Source organism: Triturus cristatus, chromosome 9, assembly GCF_964204655.1.
Source record: "Triturus cristatus chromosome 9, aTriCri1.1, whole genome shotgun sequence".
NCBI lineage: Eukaryota > Metazoa > Chordata > Amphibia > Caudata > Salamandridae > Triturus > Triturus cristatus.
Genome location: NC_140592.1, coordinates 1,231,127,230 through 1,231,139,876, shown reverse-complemented (window position 1 = coordinate 1,231,139,876; position 12,647 = coordinate 1,231,127,230). Strand labels below are relative to the sequence as shown.

The 12,647-nt window shown below is 46.6% G+C and overlaps 1 protein-coding gene across 2 annotated transcripts in view; it reads right to left on the bottom strand.

The window, feature by feature from the left end:
- The window catches only part of SCG5 (secretogranin V), a 61,946-nt gene that overhangs the window by 5,575 nt on the left and 43,724 nt on the right, over positions 1 to 12,647 (bottom strand). The window contains exon 5 of one of the 2 annotated variants that reach the window (XM_085628100.1): positions 5,377 to 5,436. In XM_085628100.1, coding sequence (XP_085484226.1) covers positions 5,377 to 5,436 — 60 coding nt within the window. The remainder of the gene's footprint in view (positions 1 to 5,376; positions 5,437 to 12,647) is intronic. The other variant, XM_085628099.1, reaches the window with a different exon arrangement.

Here is a 12,647-nt window from a genome sequence, read left to right as displayed (position 1 = left end):
TCCGAGTCCACTCTACCATACCTAATCCCTATACAATCTGATTTAAACAAAAACTCCTGCTACCATGGAGCCATCCTCAGTTGCTCCACCAGCTTTTCGGTTCTGATTCTGACATTTGCCACATTTTGAGACATCAGTGGAGATAATTTGAGATGATTTACCCACACATTATGATAATGCCAGTCTATACACGGATTTACAGGAGGCCAGTAGGCTGGATACTTCCCCTGATACAGGGTTGATTGCCCAACTCAAGCTGCCAATGGAAGAGAATTCTTCCTTTGCCGTAGTTATCAGAAGTTCTGCTGAGGTCATGGATTTAGAACTTCCGTCTGTTGAGATTAAAATTCTTCAGCCTGGGCCATCTTCTTCTAAGTCCTTGCTGCCATTTAGTGAAGCCCTAAGTGACCCTGTTGGGTACTTGGTCTTAATCTTGTTCGCCTGACCATTGAACAGACAGGTGGCCAGATACCACTGACCGGCACTTGGCGTCCCTGATTTTCTCACACAGCACTCTATGCCTCGGAGTTTGGTGGTCAAAGCATCCACCAGCAGGGTGAATCCTAATACATTCTCCACGAACCTCCCAGAAAGGGAGCAGAAAAAGATTGAGGCATTCAGTAAACAAATCTTCTCTTCAGCAAGCCTAGCCTCAAGGTTGATCAATGCTGCTTGTCTACTAGGCTGTTATATGCATGCCTTCTGGGAAATTACCAGCAAGATTTTGCTAGTGGCCTGGGAGTGTTCAGATCTTCCTTAGCTCATTCTAGTCAGGATGGTCAGGATGCAGCCAAATATATAATTTGGAGCGGTCCGGACTCAAACATTTTTGGGGGGACAACCATTCTGGGCAAGTGTGATGCTCTGCCACAACACATGGATGAGATCTACAGGCTTCTTCGGAGATATGCACTCAAACAATCTGGTTCCATCCTGTTTCACTTCATGAGAAGCCAGGCTACGGCGCACTCTTTGGTCCTTTCAACCCTTGCCAGACAGTTCCCTCATCAGTTTCGGTCCTTACGGGTCTACTCACTCCTGACGTTTGGGGTATAGACAGTGCTAGGTCCCCGAGCCCAGCGGCAGGGACAGGGATCTGGTACTCTACATGCAGGCCACCAGGAGCACCAACCTTCCCAGTTCTCCTCCCCTGTGCCATCAGTTTTCCCTTAGGGACGCACAACCACCCTATAAAAAGGCAGGATTTTACATTTTCTCCAAGAGTGGCAGTCTATCACATCCGACAGAGGGTCGTCCAGATCGTCCATCGGGGCTCTGCCCTTCTGTTCCCACTCCGACCCTCTATAACTTCCAACCACATCAGAGTGGCTCTGACAAGCAGCTTTCCATGTTGCTGGAATTGGTGTAAGCGCGACTGTCCTTAGAGGCCATTGGTGCCATAATCTGTTTACAACAGCAACGGCATGGTTTGAACTCATCGGAAATCCCAGGCACACATAATGAGGCTGTAAGTGCCTTAAATTAGTAAATTTGTATGGTTCTTCCACGTGTGCTTGGCCTTGAGTTTGTCGCGGTCAGTTGTGGCCCCAGCAGGTGTTCTTCAGTGTTGCATGGTCGGCCCCAAAACTGTTGTAATTTGGGAGATTTGAATTTAGATGGGACATGGCTACAATTAAGCCTGGTTTCTTATTGCCCCTTTGTTTGATGGCATCTGGTTGGGTTTTAGGTTCCAGTCCCTGTGTTTTATAATGGCTGCCTGGTAATAGATTGCAGAATGTCCCTTTACTTGACGACATCTCAATGGGGTTTGATGCATAAAGTCACAACATTTACTAATGGCCCCTTCAAAGAGCAACTATCGGGCCAGCTAAGTGAATGAATGTATATATAGTAACTGATTATTTGAATTCATACCTTGTTTGTCTGCTCAAGATCTTCCTTAGTTTACTTATCTCTGACCTATTTGTAGTATGGGGGGTTTCTGGAACTTAGCTACAGTGTCCACTTAACAGAAGGATCAGTGTCCAAGGTCAGTAGCGCATAGCCAAATGAATGCTGCTGTGTATAACAAAGGAAGTAGAGAGCAGAAACTACCCAAGGAGTGCAGGTAATGATCAGTGTGGTGTGGTGAATAAGTAACTAGAGTAGTGCAGAACGAAAGGAATTAGTGCAACGCCAAATGCAGTTGTGCAAACCAAGGGATGTAGTGCATAACCATGTGTCCAGTGTATAACCAAAGGGTGTAGTGCATACTTAATGTGTGTAGTTATCCAAAGGCAGTAGTGCATAACGAGAGAGTGTAAGGCATAACCCAGAGTGTAGTGCATAACTGAAAGAAGCAGTGCATAATCAAAGGGTGCAGTACATACCAAGGGATATAGTGCATAACGAAAGGGTGTAGTTTGTAACCAAAGGATGCAGTGCATAGCCCAGGAGAATAGAGAATATCCAAAGGGTGTGATGCATAACCAAAGGGAGTAGTGCATAACCAAATGGTGTAGTGACTACCAAAGGGCATAGTGAGTAACCAAAGACTTTAATACATAACCACGGGATGTAGTGTGTAACTAAAGGTTGTAGTGTTCAACAAAGGTATAGGCGTAATCAAAGAGAATAATACGTAACCAGGCTTCCAAGCAAACTGAAGTGTAACCAAAGGGCAGACTGTGAAGGAAACTATGCTACTCTGGAGAATCTGACACACAAATAAAAGTCAGCCAGAGCTGACGCCACAAGTGAGGAATGACAACATATCAGTGGTAAAGTCTGGGAATATAAAGGTTTTGAAGCATTTACCTAGATTATGAATATCATGTTCTGTTTTCAGTTTCTATTTGTTGTGGATTCTGATGGGGTTTATTCAGTGTTTTCAAAAAGTGTGAAAATCGGTGGTTTTGAGTATTTACATTTTTTTGCTGCATACGAAATCACAGGGATGGTGCTTTTCCAGTACTTTTAAAGAAATGTTGTTTTATTTCCTTTTCTTCATTTGTATTGCAAATATTCCTCCCATCTTTCTTGCTTTTAACTCCCTTCTTTGCACCATTTTTTTGAATTTTCTCTTTCAAGTATCTTTTTATTATTTCACCTCATTGCCTGTCTGATTTCTCAGTACTCAAACCCCTCTTTTCAGCAGTCCAAACACACCCACTAGCAAGCATGTGCCTGGATGGAGATATGTTTGTACCTCATTAAGATTAGATTGTAGTCGACAAAAGACTATTGGTGGACATTTAAAACACTTTCCTACTGGTCTGTTCATTAGTCAAATGGCAAAGATCAGCAGAATTAAGATTTCAAACTTAGAACATAAGATAGTGAGCAGTGTTCGGTGCCCTGTTATTTCAAGCCAGTATCAGACAGCCCTGTTTTTTGTCTCGAGATACCAAAGAAAAGCTTTTCACAGTCACATCTGAGCCTGTTTCTGCTCTGCTTGTCACAGGGATATGGCTGCAAGGGTATTAACATTCACACTCTTAGCTGTAGAGCATTGGTGACAGCAAAGTCTTGTGCTGCATGAAGACGCAGCTCAGGTAGTAAAAAACTTTAGAATCTGCAGGATGTCTTGGGTCACTTGTCTGTGCAGTTCGCACCAAGAAAGGGTCTTTTTTTATCGGATTTTGTCTTTATTTGAAAACCACTGCAAGGATATCTTAGCATTGCTTTTTATGAATCATGGAGGCATTTGTTTATTTGAAAGCGTTGAGGGACTACTGTGTTCCTGCACTTTAACTTTGTGTTCTGCGCAGCGTGCACTGCTCGATCGCACTTTTCATCTTGAGGTAAAGAACAAGCTCAGGTCAATATGTTTCTATTAAATACAGTCACAGGAGTTTGTACCAGCAATGTCACTAAGTGTCAAGCCTTGTCTCAGCGCCATAAGTTTTAAGCTTCATTTTGAAATGTAATGAAGGATATAGGAATGAAAGCTTGGCTCAGTGACCCTCGGGTTGTTCTATGAACATGTCCTAGTTCAATGTGCGGGATCAGAACGGGTCAATGCACCTGTTTTTCTTTAAATTGTGCTGCCTGCGACAAATACTATGAAACAGAGTAGTGAACAGGTCTTCATGCTTCTGAGCTGGACCGTCTACAACTCATACACTAATTTTTAGGTTTTCTGGGTCAATGCAGTGCTTAATTTGAGCAGGTGCTTTACGGTGCTCAGCACCGGCACCTAATCCTCAGCACCGGCGTTTATAGCACCATTTAAGGACACACTCATTTGGAAGAAACGCGATTTTCCCCAGAATCACAGGATGTTGAGTCACGCCGAGACTCGAACCGGTTCCCCAGCTCCGAAATCGGAAGCTCAAGCCATTAGGCTAAGCCCTCTCCAGAATAAGAAGTGCCGGGGCTTTGGCTAGGAGGCAGTTTGCCCCAGCACATTTCTCCTGTTAGCGCTGCCACCTGAGGAGAGCCCCGCCACTTTTTATTTCACAAATTAACCCCTGAGTCAATGTATGTGCTAGACGCAGCACAATATCAGAAGGACTGGTACATAAACCCCTTCTGGGTCTGCAGATGGGCACTGAAGATATTCATGATATGGCCTCCGATCCCTCTATGTGAAGATAGTGGCTCCTATAGACATGCTTTTCAGAACATCATCATGTAACCCTAGGAGCAGGAGTGCTGGGTGACCAGTTTTATGGGGGGACATTGATTCTGGAGGTATTTGTAAGCACAGTGGTCTTTGTTGCCACAAACTTGTTACCAGAGCTTTGAGAAAGGAAAACTCCATGACAGTCTCAGTGAAGGAGGAAGACGCCATGGGAGTCCTGCTTTCCCTGGACTGAGACACTGCTCAGAGTTCAGCTGCTAATCTGCTGGCCCCTACACAGCAGTATGCAGTCATCTGAGGACATATGCATTGAGCTGGACTTCCAAAGCAGGGGTGAAGTAGGTCTTGGGGTCCAGGGACCTTGCAGATAGTCACAAGGGCAGATTGGGCCATCGTAGCATAATAAGTAGCTAAACATGACCTGAGTGGGTCGTGCTGGGATCATCCATTACAGAAAATAGCTTAGAGGTTTGGGCTGCGGATATACTGTTTGCAGCGCAGTAACAGCGGAGCAAAATATTTTTCCGATTTTCTACTGAAATGGAAATATTCTCTTTGGTGGCGTTTCATCAGTTATAATCAGGTTTAACTGAAAACCTTAATACCCGATTATAAATGTTCGCATTATTGACAGATAAGGGAACTGAGTGTAAGAGAGGTACTGGCTCAGGACCACATTGTTTTTTAAGAGCAATCCTACGTTTAGTGGTCGGATCCCACAGCTCCAAAGTCAACAGTTAAACTTCGAGCACAATCTCCTCCTCCAAGTTGGTGCCTGCTACATTTTACATCCTCAAGCTCATCAGACTGTAGCCATAATCAAATGTATATATAAAACTATCAATATTCACAATTACCCTTTTTCGCCTCTTCTGTCCGCCTTTCATTTTACCGAACAGCAACTTCTTGTTCTGCAAAAGAAATAAAAGACACGTTCATTGATCATTAAATATTTGCAAGTTAACATATTTGGATTGGAGACCCTCGGAAATGAATGTCTTATATGAAGTACAAGTGAATAAACATAAGAGTCACGCAGAAGGAGGAGTTATATGCACAGCAGTCGTAAACATCACCTTTTCAAAGAGAACTCTGAGAGCACAAAGCATGAACATCAATCGCAAACAACCAAAGTTGCTAAGAAACATTCACCCAATAACATTTTTAATATCAGCTGCCTTTTAAAGAAGGCCAAGTCCCCTTGGCAGGCAGGAGAGGGTCTTTCAGAGCCAGAATAGTTAAAGTTTCTTTGCATATATTTATCAATAGTGAAATATTTCTGACAAATTGGGGGTTCACGGCGAGACGGAGTCATCGACCACACGCTTCAGAGGGTTCTGACCTCTTCCAACTAATGTACCACTTCTACCAAATTTTTGTATTTCGTTCATGAAGTCGGTTTACTATTTTTTTCTGCATGTTTGCCTCCCGATGGTGCAATCCAACCTTGTGAATAGTGCCCATGCAATAATGTATCTCATACTGAACTTTCAGTCCACCTAATGCTTCCCTACACTTTAGGCAGACACAACTACATCAGTGAAGTCAAGGATTAGTGAGAAAGGAAATATAAGACAAAGGACTTCATAGTGGTGAACATGGGGAGGCCCTAGAAAAGAGAAGGTATGAGGAAAGGATGCCGAGGAGAAGAGTAAGCACTATGAAGTGGAGGATAAGCAGAGTGAGAAATTAAAAGAATTAGATGGAAAAAGGTAGAATTTGGTGGTGAAAGATGAGATGCATTGTTGGAGGAAAGGCTAAGAGACAGAGGATGAGGGGGAGAGAAATATTTGAGTTTTAATGAATGAGATCAAGAAGAAGGGTTGTGTGTTGTTGGATGATGACAACAGGAAGGGTTGTGGAATGTTTATTCATCATCAGAAGGTAAGATATGTGGTGTTGGATGAGGTCAAGAGGAAGTGCTGTGCTATAGGACCATAAAAGGAAGTGCGGCAGAGTGTTGGATGAGGTCAAGAGGAAGTGCTGTGCTATAGGACAATAAACGAAGTGCTGCAGAGTGTTGGATGAGGTCAAGAGGAAGTGCTGTGCTATATCACCAGAAAAGGAAATGTGGCAGAGTGTTGGATGAGGTCAAGAGGAATTGCTGTGCTATAGGACAATAAACGAAGTGCTGCAGAGTGTTGGATGAGGTCAAGAGGAAGTGCTGTGGTGTATGACAATAAAAGGAAGTGCTGCAGAGTGTTGGATGAGGTGAAGAGGAAGTGCTGTGCTGCATGACAGTAAAAGGAAATGTGGCAGAGTGTTGGATGAGGTCAAGAGGAATTGCTGTGCTATAGGACAATAAACGAAGTGCTGCAGAGTGTTAGATGAGGTCAAGAGGAAGTGCTATGCTGTATGACAATAAAAGAAAGTGCTTCAGAGTGTTGAATGAGGGCAAGACGTATGACTACGTGTGATGGAGGATGGTGAAAGGAAGTGCTGTTTGTTGAATGAGGTGAAGAGGTAGTTCTGTGTGTTGTATGTTGTCAAAGGGAAGTGTGGTGCGGTGTTGTATGACGTCAAGAAGCATGGCTATGTATGATAGAGAACGACGAGACGGTAGCTGCATGGTGTGGAGAAGGAGGTGAGGGTAAGCCCAGTGAACAATCTGTGCCAGTGTTTACCAGAGACCCCACCCTTTTACTAGAACATCAGAACTATTTTGTACCTGGGACATAATGAACATCTGTCGCTTGAGGCCAACACATCCGCAACAATGAGTCGACCATGACATGTACGCAAATGACACTTGGATCGACCTCAAGCTACAGAAGGGCTTGTCATACATTTGCAGACTGATGTCTGTACATCCAGAATGAGATGCAATGGAACTGGCTTCCATCTGAAGGCGTTGTCACATCATCCCACTTAATAGCCATAATACAAAAAATATTATCAGACCATTATCGGCCCAATGCGGATGATGGATTCAATATCAGACACAAGTTGTAGGATCAAGGTAGGGCCATAGCATGTTGGTCGCATATTCTTATGACACAAAATGCCTTCCACTTATTGTATCATGTATATTTTAATATTTTGGAAGGGTGCCAAGAAACAAACTCATTCTCAAACCCTCATGATCTGGTCCTTACGATGATTCAAAAGATTTTAGGACAAAGACAGCATCAGGAACAAAAGGAGAGATTATCTTAAAAAACCTCTTTGGAGAGCTATCCCCCATGACAACGAGGTACCTTTCTACTAAGACCCTCTTTAAATGACACCTAAGAGCCATGATTTCTGATCCCAATACACCTACACCAGCAAAATAAATTTGTGTGATAGGCAACTATTAATATGTATTCATCCGTAAAACCAGAAGGTCACAAACCCGCCATTTATGTTATCGTGGACATGTTTCAGAGCTGTTAGTGCCCCACACATGGCATGCACCTTCATCAGGAAGTTGTTTGATTGCAGCCAAGACCGAGAATCAGCCATAAGGTTAATCTGCGATAACTTCTCTCTCCGTTCGCAAGGTAATCGACAAATTGGTACTAATTTTGTAACATCATGGTGTATCCTCCTGAGTTGGTTGCAAAAATGTGAGACCTGGGCATAACATTGACTAGCAACCTCTCTATTGATCCCCAATTTGCTGCAAAGGGAGCCCTTTGCCAGATATGCAGCTTTCACAACCTTGTGCTGAGGGTTGTCTTGGCCCTTGTGGTTATATGGTCTCACCTAGCCTAACACAAGACCACCTACCTTGGCTTCAAAGGGAGAGCATCGCACAGACCTGAGCGGACCTAGGACTTTGCATGACACCTTTTCTGCTGTCTGAATGGCTCTAGATATATCAGACCAGCCATAAAAGCACTGACTTCAATTAAGCAACAATCCAATCTCTAAGCTTTATGCACAAAGCAGAACACAAGGTCCTCTGGAATATCTTACTTCCAGAGGCCTCTCAACAATGGACGCACACTTACCTGTTTCAGGTCCTGTTGCGCATGGGCGTCGGACCCAAACTGTTGGCCTACACTCGGCTCAGCTACTCCTCGCCCAGTTCCAGAGTGCGCATAGGCCCTCTCATTTCGGACTCCTTCCCGATCTGGCGCGGGACCAGACAGGGGTGTCCCCTCTCCCCCCTACTATTCGCGTTGGAGCCGCTGGCGACCCTGTTGCGCGGGGCGAGTGAGGAGTGGGGCATCCCGATAGGCGATTATACCCATGCAGTATCACTGTACGCTGATGACGTACTCATATATGTCCGGGACATCGCGATCGATTTGACCCCTATATCACGCATTCTGCATGATTTCGCAGAGGTGACAGGCCTTAGGGTGAATTGGGCCAGGTCCACTGTCTATCCCTTAACACAAGTCGTGCCCCAGGGTCCGACACGAATAGGAGACGTTGACGTCTCGTGGAGTCCCCAAGCGGTTCAATATCTCGGCATTAAGCTATATCATACGCCGCAAGATATCTATGAGGGGAATTACCGCGCACTGATGGGTAACATCCGATCCCAGGTCCATTTCTGGAAGGGTCTCCACTTGGCTGTTCCGGGAAAGATAGCCGTTGCGAAGATGATCCTGGTCCCGCGCCTGCTTTACCTCTTCTCCAATCTTCCGGTGGTTCCTCCGCGATCCCTGTTCCGGGAGTTGGATACCCTGCTTGGGACCCTCATTTGGGGCAACGGCCGCCGGCGGATAGCCCTGGCGAAACTACAATTGCCCCTTGACCAGGGCGGGTTGGCGGCACCCTCATTTGAGGCGTATTTCCTTGCCGCCCAATTACAGTGGGTGTCGCGTTGGACGGCAGGCCGGGCACAAGAGGAGTTGCTCACGGAGACGGGGCGGATTCCGATCCCAGCTGTCCACCGCATGCTGCTGCCGGGTGCAGCACCGCCGTTATCCCGGCCCCTTCAGGTCATGACGGCGCGCGCCTGCTTGGCGCGCGTTCATTGACTTAGCCGGGGTACTCCCCTGTACTCTCCACTGCTGCCGTTGGTGGGGCTCCCTAGGGGCCGGGCGTACTACACAGAGCAAATGATGCGGGTGTGGACGGATCACGCGGTAACGGAGGTGGGGATGCTGTTCTCCGGGGAGTCCTTCGAGGCACTGGTCGGGGACTTCGAGCTTCCCGGGGGACAATTCCTACGGCACAGACAGCTTCTCATGGACTGTCGCAGGCAGTGGAGGGGGATCGATACGGAGCCCCCCACACACCCGGTCATCCATGCGATACTGCAGATGGGGTCGGGTCGCCATCTTGTCACGTGGATCTACAGAGCGGTGAGGACCCTGCGGAGTCCTACGTTAGCGACCCTCCGGGAACACTGGGAAGATGACTTCCAACAGCCTCTACATGACAGGGAGTGGACCAGGGCTCTGGAATACACAAAATAAGTGTCCCGCAACTATCGGTTTAAGAACATACAGTTGCATATCCTGCACAGGGCGTATCTAACCCCCGAAAAGTTGCAGAAATATTTCCCCAACGGTGTGTTTGGTTGCCCTAGATGCCTGGAGCCTGCTGCCTCGTTTAAGCACATGTTTTGGGACTGTCCGACGCTCTACAGTTACTGGCACACAATTCACACTGCCCTCAAAACGGTTCCAGGGTTCCAGGACCTGGACACATGGGAGGCGTGTGCGCTGGGTATTCATGGGCGACATAAGCCGCAGAAAGTGGAAAGGAGGTTTGCTTTCCGAATGTTGCTCCTCGCTAAACGATGCATCGCTATGCATTGGAAGACGCCGGGGGGGCCCCCTCTAGCGGCATGGGTGGGAGCGGTCAAGAAGTGGGGCAAGGTGGAGGAAACCACACTCAGAACGGAGGAGGCCCGAGGGATGCGCAAACACCCGATCTCCATGCCCTGGGCCATGTTAATACACGCCTTCACGCAGGAAACAGCGGCTGCGGCGAGTTCACGACTGATTGACCCCCCAGGGGCGCCAGCGACTCCGGAGCCCACCCTGGGAACGGCGCAGGCAGTCCAAGCACCCGGTGCCTCGCAGAGGCAGACACCACAGGTCCCACCGCCAGATCCCTCATAGGCTATGATCGATGCTCCCACCCCCCCTGCCCCCTCCCCCTCTCCGCATCCGCGACCACCCCGACCTTTTTCCCACACGTTGGTCCAGCTCTCGAGCGCATAGCCACAAGTATTCCTGATAGGCGACATAGTGCACCCCCATTCCCTGGTTCTCTGCCCCCAGTTAGTTCATAGTTACTCATTGGCTGCATTTCTATAGCCTCCGCGACACCCCTCAAAGGGGTTCAATCACATTGCACGGCACCCCTGCGGCGAGGCGATCAGGGCGCGCTCCAGTAGGGCATACCCAGAGGCTGGTCCCATAAACGCACCTGCAGCCCCACTAAGGATAGGGACGCCCACGAGACTGCGAGGTCGAAGAGGCTGTGACTGGGCGCTCCTGATATGTAAGTTTCTGTGATAATGGCGATACCGCCTGTGCCTGCGTATATCACTATCTATAAATGCCAATAAAAATGTTTTTTTTTTTAAAAACAATGGACGCACACTGGGCTCGACCTAGCAGATCAGCGGCCAGCTCCTTCTGGGCAGCGGCTTTGTTTGAAGTTCACAGTGGGCTCTCTACTGTAAGGATACACATGAGAGGGACACTATGGAATTGAATATGCCCAAAAGTTAAGATTAATTTAAGCACTTCCATCCATCTCCTTAGCATGTCTAATTAAAGACTATTCCGAGGGATTGAATGATTGTTCCCGTTCCCTAAGTACTGTTGGAAGTGACCATTTGACATGAGTTTTCCTTCTCACTAGACAGAAAGGTTTAACTTGCTGAATTCTGTGTGCATACTGATTCTACATGTTATAAATAGGGAGAGGATGTGAACTAACGGCTAGAGTGGTTGACCTTGGAGCTGGGGAACCGGGTTCGAGTTTTGGCATCGGCTCAACATCCTGGGATTCTGGGCAAATCACGTAATTTCCCCATGCCTAACAGAAAAAATGAATGTGTCCGTCTGTAACACAACTTTTTCTCATGTAAAGCGCTCTGATACCTTCGGGTCAAGTTCGCCCTATATAAAGCTCCTCCCCCAAAAAAGCCTAATCTCTAAATTGAAAACTAAGAATATGAGATATTCACCCCATCCAGTAAGTACTTCACCCAGTGGCAATGGTATATACCCTACCATACCGTATTTCGCACAACTTGGACTCAGTCCCCCATAACGGTTGAAAATTGTGTCACAGGCAGAAGAAGTAGTTCAGTGTCAACAGTGGCCCTGTGTAACCAGGAAGTCAGAGTTCTGATTCTGGGTTCTCCATTTGACAAAAGTTTTCAATTCGGGGCACATTACTTTCTTAGGCTGTGTCACAGTCCTGGTTGCCAACAAAAAAATAGCTTCTAGAAACATAATGATAAACAATACTATGAGAGGAAAAACACGCCCAATCAGCTGCAGAAGTTTGGAAAGGAACAGACTTCAGTGGTTAGTCGGGCTTGCTTTTCCCCACAGCAGAGCAAGAGCTGGAGCTGATGTTAGAGAGGAGTTTTTCAATCAGGGATGAAAGCCTGAGGAAGGCGATGGACTAGAAAAGTCTCTTTCATGCACCTCCCTTCACCACGGTCAGAGGTAAGGCAAAGGTGGAGGTGAGGCGAGGCTGACACTTGCGGAAGAAGGAACAGGAAGCCACGGAATGCTCTTTGCACAGGCCTATAACAGCAGTCCTATCCCTCTGCCCACGAAAGGGAGCGTTCTGGTTGGCTATCTAGCTCCTTATTTAAATCCAGGCCCTAATGATTGTTAAATACCATTTACCCAAACTGCAGGCCAGATCTGCAGCAAGGGCTTATAAAGTTGAAAATGTTTATAATTCCGCATTCTCGTGAAAGGTTAGGTGCATTTCACATTCTTTCACAATCATTACACAAAGTGTGACGAGACACAGTGGGGACATTATCGCTACAAGATGTCGCCCAGCTACAAGAAGCCCAAGGTTTTCACTTTTGTATCCAGATTTCTTGATCCGACTCTTCTTGTTCTGGAGGATGGACCATTTTAGTTCTACAGATTATATGCATTTTGCACCCATTTTGGTTCCAGATTTGAAAACGCCAGCATGATTAACGTAATCTGAGTAAAAGCAGTTTACTACTTCTGCTTTTTAACTTCTGGGC